This window comes from Plectropomus leopardus, chromosome 4 (genome assembly GCF_026936395.1).
Source record: "Plectropomus leopardus strain MGB_pleo_1.0 chromosome 4, ASM2693639v1, whole genome shotgun sequence".
NCBI lineage: Eukaryota > Metazoa > Chordata > Actinopteri > Perciformes > Serranidae > Plectropomus > Plectropomus leopardus.
In genome coordinates this window covers 19644259-19660773 of record NC_142179.1, presented here as the reverse complement: position 1 = coordinate 19660773, position 16515 = coordinate 19644259, and the positions used below count along the sequence as shown (strand labels likewise).

The 16515-nt window shown below is 42.7% G+C and overlaps 1 protein-coding gene across 4 annotated transcripts in view; it reads right to left on the bottom strand.

Annotated features, from left to right (window-relative positions):
* Positions 1-16515, bottom strand: part of smtnb (smoothelin b) — a 62802-nt gene that overhangs the window by 35339 nt on the left and 10948 nt on the right. For all 4 annotated transcript variants that reach the window (XM_088076740.1, XM_088076742.1, XM_088076743.1 and 1 more), the window contains exons 2-5: positions 7443-7600; positions 4668-4746; positions 4495-4573; positions 2812-2891 (exon numbers count right to left, since the gene is read on the bottom strand). In XM_088076740.1, the coding sequence (XP_087932866.1) occupies positions 2812-2891; positions 4495-4573; positions 4668-4746; positions 7443-7600 (396 nt within the window). The remainder of the gene's footprint in view (positions 1-2811; positions 2892-4494; positions 4574-4667; positions 4747-7442; positions 7601-16515) is intronic.

Sequence of the window (16515 nt, the reverse complement as noted above, 5' to 3'; positions counted from 1 at the left end):
TAGCCTTTAAATAGTTGCAGAATTTTCATTAAGTTGTCTTGTTGCATTAACTCCACAATTCTGTAATCAAGTCAGTGTCATCGCATGCATCATTAATGTGTCATCCACATCCTGAGAGTTAAACTGTCAACCTAAATGAACACAAATGATATAACGCAGCAATAAACCATTATGTACACAAACCTGAAAGGTAAATAGAGAGGCAGGTATGTCCCATTCCTCAGTCAGACAGAAACAAGCACAAACTGATGAGAAACAATTTTTTAAATTCAGATTAAAAACTACAAAGACAGTCAGAGAGGAGCGTTTGGTCTGACACACGACAGCAGAGAAAACCAGAGTGACATTTACCTTCTCTTCACTGACCCGACTGCCTCGCTCTCTCCCTCTCTCTCCCTCTCAGCAGTCACCCTCATGGAGTCAGGACGTCCGCTACTCTGACGCTCTACTCCCTCAGCCACATCACACACACACACACACACACACACACACACACACACACACACACACCACAGCCACCAACACTACTTACACACACATAACACCAACAAGCCACTCCCTTGACTTCCCCTCCCTCCCATTCTGTCTCCGAAGGGATCTGACCCCCACCCCCCCCACACACACACACACACACACACTTCTTTAAGGTTAAAGGGTTGCCTGGTTGACACATTAACTTCTGATACACTCTTTCTTTGTTTTGACCTATTTTTTTTCTCCAGCTGCTGTTTTGCTTGAGACTTTTTACTGTACAGGAACTTAATTTGAATTACTGAATATTTTGCACATATTATCCTTTTTCCTACCAATGTTTTTTTTCTTTTTTGCTACATACATATAATTAAATTTTTTTATGAGCCATTACAGTTCGGTCTCCCTCAAATGACCACAAGGAAACTTTTGCTTTATGCCAGCTATCATTGAAATCATAAGAACATGGCCATAAAATACAGTCATCGCCTCCTGATGGATGTTTGATTCTGGTGTAATTTAAGTTACATTAATCCACCAATTAAACACTCATACGTTTCAGTTTTTCCAAGTTTTAGTTACTTGATTTCTTGAGCTGGTGTTTGTTTCAAGCTTCTGGCAGTATACACATGTTGTGCGTGTTTACGTGTGTGTTTGGCTGCTGTGGAGGCCTATCTGAGACCTCCATCTGCCTCGGGACAATCGCACGCAGCTCAAAGAGATCCGTCGCTGTGATGTGAGTGGAAGGAGCCCTGCTGCTGCTGGCTGATGTTGTTTTTGGCCACGTCCCCATTCCAGCGCAGACTACAGGCTGCTGAGGCACAGCTGGTGGGCTGCCCGTCTGTCTGTCCCAACTCTCCCCCAACCCTCCCCCTCCCCCTCCAGACCTCCAACCCCCGACCTCATCCATCACACCACCTGTAGCCCACAAGCCCACTGCCGCACAGCTGAGCTGTCTTACCGGAAGTGACGTAAAAAAGGTTTGAATGTTAGAGCATCCGGTGACGGCAGCATGCTGTCATACTTCCTATCTGAGGAGAATACACACACACACACACACACACACACACACACACACACACACACACACACACACACACACACACACACACACACACACACACACACACACACACACACACACACGCAAAGCACAAGCAGCAACAGACAATGGGAGGGATATTAACAGCCTTGTTTTTGTCTCCCTCGCTTTACATCACTGTAAAGGAGATTTCTATTATTTTTTAACTTTTTTTTAATCTTTGCAGAAGCTATTCGCTGAATAAGTCCAGAAAATGTGCTTGTTTGTCTGTATTTCTAAAATAAAGAAATAAATCAATCACTGTGGCGGGAAGATCAGCTGCAGGTTTTCACAGGATCCTCCAGAACTCTGATAATGCAGCTGATTGTATTTTAAGGTATAGATATGTGTTTCTCCATCTCCATCCCTCATAAGAGTTGAGATACAACATCGGTGACCACATAGAGCAAGAATTAACTTTCCTCCACAGAAATTCATCAAAAACTGTGATCAAACACAGGTGATAAGATAACATCTGGCTCCTGGCAGACTCTCCCAAACAGTTAAGCCTCATGTCATGTCTTCGCATCCTGTTGGCTGTAACAGCCATATAATTCAATCTGTTACGCTGAAAAAGATAAAAGTTTAGTTCAGGTCTGAAAACACAGTCTGTTATCACCCACTAGAGGGCCGGCCAGGCAGCCGAGAGGAGACGGAAGTCTGGAGCGTTTAAGTGACTGAAGAGTAATTCAGAAACATGTGATGCCGTCCATCAAAAGTGACCAGATCAGATCAAATTAAACTCAAAGACTTCACATTCTTTGATCATCTCGTCTCTCTGAGTCTTCACTTAAAATTTCAGGCTGCAACAGTCTCAAAGCATTAAAGGCTGAAAAGATGGATGTGTGCTAAATGACAGTGTCTGCGAGACATCCCTGTCAAAAACTATTTACTGCCTTCACTTAAACACCAGGTTCAAACTAAATTTCATCTTTCTCCTCATTCTTGGCCAAACCTGAATGAGGATGTAAAAAACAAAAGCACATTCTTTACTCTGTGGCAGCCAACGCATGTGTGTGCATGTGTGTGTGTGGTGTAGCCACATTCATGACACAGTGTGTGACTCAAGTCACAATGCTTGCTGTTGTTTGCTGCATTCTTCACTGTGGCAGCCGCGAAACCTCAGTGGTCACTGTTGCCATGCAAACAAACTCCACAAATTGGGTTCATTTTTGCAAATAGAAGCTGAGACGAGGGAGCATCAGACTCGAGACAGTTTTCCCATCAGCTGTAATGTCTGTTAACTCTACTGTACTCACCCCAGTTCCCATGGTGCTCTGGGGCTCCCCACTCTCAGGCTCCCCGCAGCGACCCAGAGCTTTACCCCGCTCCACAGTCCCTGAAAACACAGCAGGAGTACAATCAATAGAATGTAGTACTCATTATCTCATCTGAAGTGTCAAACTTCTGGTCATATTCAAAATTAGGAAAGGAGTAAACACTGATGGGACATAAACTGAGGTGACAAAGGACAAGATCATCTGAGGTGTCCTAACGTGGCCCCACAGGAGGAGGCTGCATCAGAGGGACGGGGTCCTCACACAGACCAGACAGCGCTGAGGAATGACAGGAATCCACTATCTGATCCAGCATCATATGTAGATCTGCCACCGAGACCATGGCAACCAAAGATAGCCGCTATCTCTCCCACAGGAGTAATGCATACACACTAACACCATGTGTTCATCCCACCAAAATGCCTTAAAAATAATTATAAAGAGAAACTGGCAGTTTACTAAAGGTTTTTTTTTTAACCTGTAATGTCTGTGCTCTCATCAGGCCAATCAGTGCCCTCCTTTTTAACTGCCACACACCATTTCCCTAAATGTCTTCAAGATTAGAGCAGCGGTGTCCACAATATCACATCATATTTAGTCACTTTTTTGGCTTACATTGTACTCATTTAACAAATTAATGCCTGTAATGACTGAGAGATGCAAGTTGCATGTTTAATGTCAGTTAAATCATAATTATCGCTACTCAGATTCTGACATTTTGACCTTAAAAAGGCATACTTCACCCCCCAGTTGACCATTTGTACATAATTTACTCACCTTCAGTGACACTGAATTCCTTAACAAAACGTCTTGATGAATTAAAGTAAAAGGGGACTGCTTTTAACGGCAAAACTATACCAAAACATTTGTTTACAATCTCTCACACAACTCATGCAGAATAATCCAAGTCTCATTTATCAAGTCATATGCTGAGTACTTCCCAATTAGCCAGACTTTCTGATTGGGAACTGAACTGAAAGTGAAACGTGTCTCAAAGCTGAACTGCATTGACAAAAACAGTAACTTTACCCCACTGAACAGGTGAGCTGCTGGTTCACCACTGTCTTCATCAGTTGGTTTGTTTGTGTTATTGTGTGACTTTGGTGCTTTAAAGAGTTAGTTCGGATTCTATAAAGTCACACAATATTACAAACAAACCCGTTAATCAAGACAGAGGCAGAGCCGCAGCTCCAGAGTTATTGAAGGTAAAATTACTGTTTTTTTTCAGCGGAGTCTGGCTTTGTAGAGAGCAGAGACAACTTTGGTTCAGTTCCCCTTCAGAAAGGACTGTCTTTAAGAAAGTACTGATCATAAGACTGGATAAATGAGATTTTGATTATATTGCGCGAGCTGTGTGAGAGTTTTTAAACTGATGTTTTGATAAAGTTTTGCTGTTGTTAAATGCAGACCCCTGTGACACCAATGAACAATTTTGAACCAGTCATTTTTATTAGAGAAAAACCTGAATTCCTTTAACTACAACTCCACAGCACCATCTTCAGACTTATCAGATAAAGCGTTAATGCTGACAGAGTGCAGTGACAAATGACATAATCCTTAAATGTTTTGTCACAATCACGCAGCTGGTGTCACATATGTGTTTAATCTGTGATGCATCTTTCTTTGTTGCATTTGGTATTATATTTAACAGACAGCTGGTCTCACCTTGCTGCTGTTCATCTCGGACTTGTCTGATGGCTGCTCTGATCATCTTCCTCTCCTCATACTCGCCGGCAGCGCGGAGCTATGTGCAAACACACACACACAAAATGTCAGTTCACACAGGAAAAGCATGCAGTGTCACAATATTTCATGTTTTTTTTCCCTTTAATACTCACCATTTTTGTGAGCTCATCAATGTCCTGGATTGATTGCAGTTTTCGTGACAGGACGTCCAAGTTGTCACTGGATTCAGACCTGAGAGAGAGAGACACAGTGGTGGTGGTCATGATGTGGTTATAATGGTGGTCATTGTGACTGTCGCTTATTGCATGAGCACAAGTTTTTGGTCAAACTGGGAAATCATAGCATCTTAAAATGTCCAAATAAAAATTCACTGACTTCATCCTGAGGCCTCTCTGTGCGTGTGAAAGGCAGCAGAGGACAATTCCAAGATAACCCATTAGAGAAAACTCTCTCAAGTCAAGCGTGGAAAAAGTGATACTCATAACAGATTTGACAGCAATGACACACGGCGCCTAAAAAAGGCTGCTCTCATCCTCCCCTCTTTTCAGCCTCATATTTCTCCATTTCGCTGCTCACTTTTATGTTGGTTTCTATTACTCATACGCTCCTCCGGCTCCCTCATTATCTTCGCCTCCTCCAGTCTTTGGTATTAAAGGATGTGTGGCACGTCGGAGTTGAATATTTCACATTCCACCTCTGAGAGGCACGGGATAATGCAACTTTCAGCCGGCTTCGGTGTGTGTTTGTAGGTGTGTATATGTGTGTGTCTTAGCATGCACACACGTGTGCATTTGCTACAGAAGGTATGCTTTTTCTAGCTGCTTCAGCGGGGTTTTATTATTGTAACCCAAGTCTTCTGAGAGCAGCAGTGAATGGGAATGATTAAGCCCGACCACTGCTCTTAATAGGATCCGGTGACAGTCAAAGAGAACGACAGCAGAGGGCTGAGTGTCCTCTTCACATCCAATCGCTTTAAATCTTTGCCGTGCTCCAATCCGGGCATTAACAGTCATTAATTAACACCTGTTACAAGACTGAATCCACACTGACGTGCAGAGCTTATCTCATCCACACAGAGGAAAAAAATCTCACACCATCAAAGATTTAAAGACGCAGGATTTCCTAAAGAACAATGTATGGACTCATACAAACTTAATTCTGCTAAATCATCAAAGTGTGTGGCGATGTATTTATCTGCATAGACTCTGTCCTCTAGCTGTATTTACTTATTTTGCTGTGACTGGGACGTTTATGTGCACTATGTGCAGCTCAGGTTGGGACTCTAGAAAAAAGCAAAAGGCCAAGCGGACAAAGATTGCTCCCAAAGGAAAGTGAATCTGGAGTTGCTTTTCACTATAACGTTCGCTGATGAGAGCTGAAAGAGAGGATGAAGTGGGACGCAGAGTTGGTCTGTTTTCTGTCGGACAGGCAGTGATGCAATCTTAGATAATGAGGTGGTTACAACTGGGAAGATAAGTATGTTACCGAGGAGGAAGTGGATATATACTCTTATATATTCAAATGGCTTTTTAGGTGAAAAAGAGGTGGATATCCCCTGTATAGCCTACTTTACATCACTGGCCAACAGTTCGCAGTTAGTAAGCTTAATAAACTATCTGCTTTTCCATTACAGCAAATGCAATGTTCCTACAAAAGTAGCTTGCTTTGCACGTTAAAGCAGTGTAGGGAGGAGGGGCCGAGTTTGAATGTTGTCAAACCGCAGAGTTCCTGCAGAGTATCCCTTTCAACTTTTTTTTTTCTGTTAAATAAACTATGTCTAAGGACTTGATGAAGGTTCTCAGTCATTCCCGTCATGGTATCCATAAGTGCTGTTTCACTGGCAACTGGACTTGTTTTAGTTTCGTGAAGTTCTTGCAGAACTGAAGAGGCTTAGAACGCCATAAGAAACTGAAAAAAAAGTCCAGCTGCCAACGAAATGGCACTTATGGTATGTCTAAGGAGAGCAAAAGGTGCTTAATTATGCTCTGCAAATTCATTTGGAAAAGTTTACATATCAAACTTATTTGCTAACAGCAGCAGCCTGTCTAACATCATCAACACCTGTTGAATGTGGTGACAGAAAGCCTGCATTGATCACATAAATTACATAAATAACCCCAAAAAATAGAATATATTTAAAGGTTCTCATTTTTATTTTTATTTTATTTATTTATTTTTTTCACTGACCATCATTTTCAAGGTTTGTATTACCACTAACACACAATCTGTCTATTTCAATTTTCTATATGTCAAACCTATGTATGTCATCCCTGTGTTTTTGTTATTGCAAATAAAATTTAACAGAAGTACCATGAGTCTCTTTAAAATACAGATAATCACAATGTTTACAGTAACAACAAAGATCTTTTCTTTGATAACAAGAGCCTGCCCGTCTGGTTTCTCATTCATTTAGCCAGCAAAAACATGTTTATTGACAAAATGGCATATATGGCATCAGAGCTGAGTTATCAGATTGTCCTCAGCTGAATGACGGGAGCTGGGAGTGTGTTACTGCACTGCAAAAACACTTAGAAGCCTCTTAGTAAGACAAACAAATGAGCTGAGAAAATCCGCTTCAATCTGATGTGACATAAGGACACATTTTTTAAAGTGAAAGTATTCACTGTGAAATGCGTGTACACAATGGTAAATGGAAAATTTACTGTGGTTGTAGTTTTCAGTCCCCTATGATTTCCTGACTTGACTTTTCCAGAGTTTTCTTTTTTCCCACTGGAATTAAGGAATGCTGCGTCTGGGTTTTGTTTTCTCAGCATCTCCAGTTCACCTGGACTGGTGCAGTTTGTCATGAGGACAGGTCTCTGTGAGCATGTGTGTGCGTGTGCATGTGTGTGTCTGTGTGTGTGTGTGCACGTCTGTGCATGTGTGTGTGCATGTGTGTGTGTGTGCATGTCTGCGTGTGGTCTCACCTGTGCTGATTCTCCTTGTCCTCCTGCTGTTTGAGGCGTGTGGGTCGAAATCTCTTGCTGGCCAGAGCGGCCTCCATGTCTTCGATCTCCCTCCTCCTCAGATCTCGGATGGCTGAACGGATGAGGCGCCTCTCGTCCAGATCCACAGTTCCATCCAGCTGCACATAAAAAGACAAAAGACAGCATGAAGACAAATGACACAGCAGCATACCGCAGATTTGGCTTGCAAAGATTTGCCATTTATCACTCTTACATTTGAATCTATGAGCGAGTACACTGCAGAAGCATGGTCATGAAACAGCCACACTGTTATTTAAGAATCCACTGCAACACCAAAGGGTCACAGTGTAAGTACAGGGCGGTGAATAAGCAGAACTGCAGGGCTCATAGAGTCGTAGCTCAAACTTCTTTCAGTCACTGTCTCCTGTAATTAATGCTGTCAAGCAGAGACAATAATGCATTTGTTTACAAGAGCAGGCAGGCTGTGAGCCAGAATATCTAAAACGTTTTGTGATTTTTTTTTAAGCCATGGTAGCAGCTTGGCTCCGGGGATAGAAATGTTGGTCTGTCAGTTGACTGAAATATAACAACTGTTGGGATGGATTTCCAAAAAGTTTTGTTCAGACATTCATGCTCCTTATTGGATAATCTCTACCAGGGTAATTACATCTTAAAGCAAGCTAGATTTAAGACCTTTTAAAACGTTTTAATGCTACTTTCCATACCACGTTGCAAGTCATGCAGTGCCTCAGTTCAGCCTCACAGAGGCGCAAGCATGGCTGCACACTCAGCCTGACCACAGTCACAGCTGACAGATAATAAAGGTAAGTATCATCAAGTGTGTGACATCTAGAAAGCATTAGACTAAACTGACCTGGCTTAGTTTGAAATGTGTGGAAGGGAGTTACGGGGTCAGCAAGGCCGATGAACGGCTTATCGATTGGCGATGACAAGTGATCTGACCTCAATAATGTGAAAAGACAGAACCACCTAAGCAAGGAGCAGAGGATGGGAAACACGCAACAGCTGGTGCACTGCAATAAGAATGAAGTGCGTTCAGCTGTCAGGATCGACATATCGCCCAGGTGTCTTCCTCTCTGGCTGTAATTTATCTAGGTTGAACAGTAGCCAGGCTGCAGGAGGCCCCAGAGACTCAGAAGTGCCTCACTTAAAACCCTCACTGAGCCATCTCATCGCTCTGAGTGGGTATTAGTTAAAGGGTTTATTTTTTCAAGCAAAAGAGGAGTAATTAAGGTGTGCGAGTGTGTACATAAAAGCACGCCTGCAGACAGACAAGACAGTCTGCAGGCAGGAAGCTTTCAAGTCAGCGACAGCCATGTGCATGGGAGGGTGGAGGGAGCCCTCTCCTGTCATATAAGAGACAGATCTCTGTTCTAGTCGACAGCAGGAACCTGTCAACACATGCAGAGATGAGGGGCTCCTGCTCCTGATACACTTCACGCACAAACACACACCTTAAGGCTTCCTGCTGCACCAGTTAAAACCTGCAGAGTCCAGACACAAACCTTTGTATGCCAACTGGTTTTTCTTAGAGGGAGCTGGATGTGGTTGTTAAGCTAAGCCCTGCACCCTGGTGGGTTGAAAGGGGGTTGATGCTGCTGGGCCTGGAGGAGGAAGGGGGGGGTCTCATGAGAGACGAAGAGAGCCAGTGGTTTTGAGGTCTCGCGGTGGTTTGACAAAATATGTGGCCCGAGCTGCACTAGCTCCGAGGGGCTCTCCTCTATACTATAATTTGTGGAAATTTAAAGTGCTGAGCTGACTGAAAATAACAACTAAGAGGAGAAAGTGCGCTGAAAAGTCAGGAAGAAAGCACACGAGGAAGGAGGAGAAGGATCAGAAGGGAAAGAAAAGCGGTTGGCAGGGAGAAAGGATGACAAAGTGAAAAAGAGAAAAATGAAAGAGAAGCTGGACTCGGGTATGCCTAAAAATGGGCAGATGAGAGCTGGGTGGGAAAGGGCCAGGCCTCGCACGGGTCATTCCTCACATTCCTGCTGACTCACAAGGAAAGAGACGGTAGTGAAATCTGACGATCAGGAACTGGAGCTGGGTCCAGCCCAGCAGTGAGATGATACAACGACCGAGAGTGCCAGAGTTTTTGAGGAAATGAGAACACACTTGCTCATTTCTGTCATTGTCCAGTGTCCCTCTCACATGCCTACACACACACACACACACGCACACACACACACACTAACAAAACACTCGAGGGAGCCGTCTGTTACCACACTGTCAAGCTTACTGCTGAATGAATGTCATGATGTGATTATACAGCCAGTGCGCTGCCAAGTTTTAGGACAGACTGATTTATTTACTCATTATTGAGATATAACAGAGCAGCCTCAGGCCTGGGCCTCTAATTTAAAATAATAACTTTTGATTAGCATTTCAAAACCAGCTGCATTTTTTTGGGTCGTTTTCTGAGCATATCAGTTTTAACATAAAGCAAGATGAACATGAGAAAACGCTCGACCACTATGGACGAGTCCTAAACTCGGAGCATGTGACAGACTGCAGAACTGCCCAGATCAGTCACAGAAGGCTTTTTAAAGAAAAGCACAGGGAGAGGAGTTAAAATCATGATGTTGGTGAAAGGAGGTGATGAAAAGCAATCTCTACATGTAGATAGGCAGACAAGCCCCTTTGACACTGCCTGTTCAAGGCGGGAATATTGCACTGTTATGCCGCCTTGTTCTGTATAAAAGGTAAAATAGGGAGAAAGAACTGTATCACCTTTAGGCTGACGACAGAGGCAGTAACAGTGCTGATTCAGCATCTTTTTAAAAAAGTCAGCCAGCAGGACGGGACCACCGGCAGGAAATGTGTGATGTTTTGACAACGTGTTGTATGTAGGGCTAGGCAATATAAAGATATTATATCTTATGGAGATATGAAACTATATACTGTTTGAGATATTAGATATTGTTATATCCTAATATGGAATAAATGGTGTCTTTTTCCTGATTTTAAAGGTTGCATTAAAATACAGTGATGTACTTTTCTCAACTTATCAGTTCTACTTGTTTTATTACTTGCCTTTACCCACTTAGTCATTATAGCTATATTACTGATGATTATTGATTAAAAATGGAATTGTGTTAATATTTTTTCAGAGTACCAGTAGTCATTCCTACAATATTGTTACATCAAAGAGGGAATTTGAAAAAAAAATGTAATGTTTGATTCTGTCTCCCAGTTCTAGTATTAATGAAGTCCTTTAAGAAGATTTAAAACTATTGAGATATATATCATGTATCGAGATATGGCCTAAAAATATCGCAATATAAGAAACATTACAAACAGGAGCATTCATTATACAAAAAAATGTTCAACAGGTGCTTTAACTATTTTGGGGTCAGAAATTTGACCAGTTTAGGGGAGTCCTGAAGCATAGTCCAAATTTGCAGAGCATAATAGGTGAATTAAGTTTTCCGCAGATCTGTATTCACATATGGGATTTCCAAGGTAATACAGTCTTGTAAACAATAACAAATACAATGGTAGCTTATTAAGAATAGCCTATAAAATAAAAAATGACATTGTTACTCCCTTCGAGTAGTTGATGATGGTCTCAATTTTCTCTCATAGAGGATACTATAATAGGTCCTAAAACCCTCACATGTAGTAGATCTACAGAGAGTAGAAAACTAGTATACACAGCATCAAGAGGGTTAAAGGTATGAGAGAGAGCGTGCATGCAAATAACATCTGCATGGTCACGAACTGATAAAAATGTTGCGTGAACAATCTTCAACCTGCCGCTAAAAGTGAAGCACTATCTATTTCTGAAAAAGAGACCTAATTTAAATTTAAGCCTCTTAGTTAGTTGCACATCATGTCTTTTACCTGCTCTATCACGAGCAGTTTTAAACGGACCAATCAGTGCACAGATGTTTGCATGCATCAGTTTGGATTGGTTGCATCATTTGAACACACAGTTCAACTGGCTAATCCTGCTGGCACAAATCCAGCAGCTGTAACTGTTTTTTCCTTTACGAATCTGAAAAGAGGAAAATAAAAAAAAGTCGACCAGTTGCTTCCGTGAACAGGAGCGTAATGAGTGGGCGAAACCCAAGCAAATAAAACACACCTTAAACTTGGCCGCTTGCCAAAGAATACACAGTGACCGTTAAAGTACCAGAGACGGAAACACACTCTCGTGCAGGAGCAAAGTCCATTTGAAAAAACCTTGACATGACAGTAGTCAACTGTGTCAGCAGGAGTAAAAAGAGGGGAAAAAAATCAATGCAGTTACACAGTGACAGCACCTTCCAACACTGACCGTCCCCAAAGGCATTTTCCAAAGTGAGCCACACAGACCTCTGGGTAACCAACTGTCACTGTGGCTCCAAACAACAACAGCACTGTGACCCAGCAGAGAGCAGCCGTTCACCCAGACAGAGAGCGTCTCTAGTGCTAACAGACACATGAGTCAGAAATAACACATAACAAATAGGTCACGCAAAGAAATATGTTTTACTGAAAACAATGCCATCATCGAGACGTCACAGAGCTGTCAGCACCTTTAATGACGGCGGGGGGACAGTCACGGTACAGTCTGGTCTACTGTACAAACTGAGGACTCATCACTGGATCTGAGGAAGCTGCTGTCACACCTTTTAGCCTCAGCAGTCACCTGACTCAGGCAGTGATACACAATACGAGGAAAAGGACGGAGGAGGTGACTGACAGGGTGAGGAGAGAAAAGACAATCCTGTAGAAACTGGAGCTAATTCTTTCTTAAGAATGTTTCTTCCTGACTCTTTTATTATCACTGACATAAAACAGAAAATGATTACCTTATTTGGCTGCAATCACACTGCGGTGAGCAGCAAAATACAAAAAAAATTTCAATGTTTCACAAACAGGCCTGCAAGGGCTTGTGCTGCACCGTTGGTCGCTTTGAGTCACTTCCTGCGAAGCAGCAGCTTTCTATGGAGTCTAAAACCTCAAACCTATCCAAAGACATCTGACTAAAGCAGCTCAATTAATCACAGCCAATTAGAGAGTGCATGTTTAGCAGTAATCCCGACCAGCTGGTGACACACTCCTGAGGACAGCAACACCCTCTGAACTCATCTGCTGTGGCACGTGAAAGCCATTTAAATGTGATTTTTTAAGTTTAATTTATTGTGACACACATGGAAAACAGACTCAGAAGTGGTCAAATATGGAAACAACTTGAGGTTATTCTGAGCTGCTATTCAGTGTCGTCCAAGGCTGAGCTAAATGCACAGGCTGGAACAACTACCTGTGGGTGCAACAGTGAAAGGGGATTATGGTAAACCCGTGGAAGTGAAAAGATTCAGACCACTTGGAAATCACCGTGCAAATAGAGAGAAAATGTTGTGCATGTTCAGATTTGTCTTAAACATACCCGTCTGTTGCAACACTTATCCATCGTTACTGAAACATGGATTAGATATTACTTTGTAAACTGGGCTGAGTCTTAGTACGTGTATGTCACGTTATATACTATAAGACTGGGTATACTCTTTTGGTGATGAAGGGGGTATATGGAGCCTGGTCAGATTTGAAGTCCTGCCAGTTACTACAGATATGTTTGGATTTAAATCTTAATTTTGCCTTTAAAGGTATACTATGCAAAAACAAGGTATAGACTCTAGGGCTGCCATCTGAAAGCTTAAGATTTGAATTATCAATAGGAGACCCCTCATTTGACTGAGGTTCTTCAAGTCAAGCAGATTTCTTTTAATAGTTTAATAGTAATAGTTTAATATTGGGCTCATTTCAGGTTCCAGATTTAGCTCAACGTCTGCCTTCTGCTTAGAAGTGAATTTACAGCTCACACCAGCTTAATAAAATACAGTCTCTGGCTTTTGTTTGATATCTAGTGTTGGCAAAAAATGTTGTTGCACATTTCTGATCACTTGTTAGCGCAGTTAGCTCGCCGTCACATGGAGGTCTTTCTTATGAAAAAGTTGCCATCATTCCTGAACATCCTGCCAAACTCTGTTGAAACTCTCAAACTCTTTTAGGAAAAAAAGGAACGAATAGTCGAATATTCATAATGAACAACCAAATCTGTCCTGACTGACAGAAATCTGAGTCAGGTACAGCCCTGATAGACTCAAAGTAAAGTATTCCCTCTCAGTCATCACTTATGACCTACGAGAAGTGTGTGGTGGTGTATTTATCTGCAGAGACTCTGCCCTCTGTCTGTATTTTCTTCTTATTTTGCTGTGACAGTTAATTTTATGGGTCTGTTGCCTCCAACCATAAACAGCACCCATGTGAGGTCCAAGAGCAAGTTACAAAAATTGCAGACACAGCACCTAAAACTTCTCTCTTTCTAGAATAACATGTAAATATACCACAAAGAAAAGTACAGGATTCCAAACTCAAAAACCTGTACTGCAAAATTCACTGCTGTGGTTCACACAGGTCAGGTCAAACATCACAGGCCGCAGTGTGGACAACGTCTACATTCACACACCCAGCCCTGTCTGGGAGCACAACGACCCCTCAGGCCGCGTCCCGACCTTCTGACTCCCGCTGCATGTGCTTCTCTCATTTGCTGTTTTTCTACTTAACACTTTCTACTTTGTGATCTATGGCGTGTCGAGCAAATTCCCTGACACAAAGGAGTACGTATACTTTCTGCACGCGTGCGGGCCCACGTGCATGAGTGAGAGGTGGGGGGTACTCTGTGTGTTTGTGCATTAAATGAGGGCTACAGTAATAATTTCCAGAGCAGGCTGAAGGTTAGAGTGCAGCCAGGCACCAGATCGGATCAGTACTTTAAACTCACTTTTGTCAAGCCCACAAGTGAGTTTGCCCTTATAAGGAGACGCGGGACACTCCTGGTAGCAGAGCTGAAGTGGATTACCAGCTGCCACTGAGAAAGCCGGACTGCTACGGGCATTGAGACAGACGCAAATAAACAATCGAGAAAGACGGAAAGGTTGAGAAAGTTCAGAAACCCTTTTATCACCCTGAAATCTCTTTATTGCCTTGCTTTGGGGCAAAACTCCAATCTGGATCAGGTGGAAGCCTATAAATCATTTCTCACCGCCTCAGGAAAACAATACATGCATACAGTAGGCCGGCACACCACACCCACTGAAAAATGGGAATATAATCGGGATACATGAGAGCCCTGCAAGGCATGCGACTCCTGGTTTCTCAGAAGAGGGAGTTTCAGTCACCTCTCGGCTGAAATATTAACAAAGAAACGAACCAGATTCAAGGTTAACACTTGTTACGCTACACTGAGCCTTCATTGTCTCAAAAACCTGTAATATATACAAGCCAGGAAGAGAGACAGATTTTTGCACATGTGGCAATGTGCTCTTTGAGAAAGCGGAGACACGTGTGGCAAAGCTTAAACTTTATCAAATACATGGATGGTAGGACAGAGGCCCACAGCAGACCTGGGAAAACAGTGTCCCCTTTACACTTGAGGTAGCAGGCATAAAGAACGGATGCATGGAGGAATGCATGTGGGTCAGTGGGGGGTACGGGCATCGGTTATCTTCTATAGAGCTGTAATGATGGACTGAAGACAGATCTGACCCACACGTGTTGCACAGGGTCTTACATTAGTGCAGTAGACTTCACACGTTGATTAATTAATAACACTTGATTGTGCACATGCGGTCTAAACGTCTGATCTCAACTGTTAAACACCGACCTTTCAGCTCTGTGCACGACCTCAAAGTCATTTCCAATCTTGCAGCATTGTTGCATATCAAACTATCTCATAATCATTCAAAGATGAATGCATTTCTCTTTGGCTCGATCAGCCGCCCCCGTGAAAAGTTTTGGCCCATTTCAGCTGTCTGGCTTCACACACACTTTGTCCCCTTTGAGAGAGCCTCACTTCAAAGCTGCAGGTCAGGTCACAGAGAGGGATCCAGGTCAGTCCCAGTCGGGTCGAGACAACCGTGCCCCACATTTGGGAGCTGGCCTCATGAAAAGCATTTTATATTGGCCAACATGTACAAACTAAGAAAGCTGTACAGTAAAACCCACAGAGTACATTGAGTTTGGACATTTCACTCATTGATGTTGAATCAAGTGTTGGGTTTATCTGACAACAACTATGTTTACATTCACAAAATATTAGCCTTTATTCCTATTAAGTTATTGACATGGCTAATGGAAATGAATATTCCACTAATATTTCCGTTAACATGCAGCCGTGCATACTCCAGTTTTGCATCAAAATAGGATTTTTTCAAAGTTTTCCACGCGCGCAAGCATAACCTCCCTCTTCCATTCCTTCCATCGCCTTCTTGAAAAGGTCAGCGTTACAATCTTTTGCACATGTCCAAAGTCCCGTTAATATCCAAGTCTTGAATAATGTTTGAAAGTAGGTGAGTTTCTCTTTCAGACCAGAATTATGGGCTTTTCATTTGGGTATGCATTTCCATCCCACGGCCTTTTTGTATCCATGACAGACAAACAGACAAGAGGCCATCTGTTTTAAACTGTGGTAAAAACCTCGATTGGGACGCATATTCTGAATGCTACTGGAATGCGGAAAATGCTTAATTAGTAAAAGGCCACACTGGGAATATCAAAAGGGGAGTACGCTGTTTACATTAACAGTATCAGATTCAAAATACTGTCATATTTGGAATAACAGTCTTCAAATTGAGCTTGTTCCAAAATTACACCAAAATTTAATTTTCCTCCAAAGCAGGATCTTTTCTTCTCGCAGCTTCGTTGCTCATTGTTTTGACTCATCATACCAAATCGAAGGAAACCCACAAGGGAAGCGAGCTGTCGACGGTTTGTTAGTACCTCGGTGGTCATGAGCAGAAGATCTGATACAGTTTGACAGATTTCAGCAGGGAGGAGCCTTTGTAAATAAAGAGATAAGAAACACTGCCTGCACTGTAGCCGGCCTCGTCCTGTGAGCAGACTCGGGACACAGCAGGAGCTAGAGCATGATGAATCTTCTCCAAATACGGGACATCATTGGTTGACCCAAAGCCCCTGCGTGACCGGCTCTTTTGGTGTAATGAGGGAAGATCCAGGAGGTGAGAGGGGATGTCCCACAGGAGGAAACAGAGAGGGAGTTAAAGCA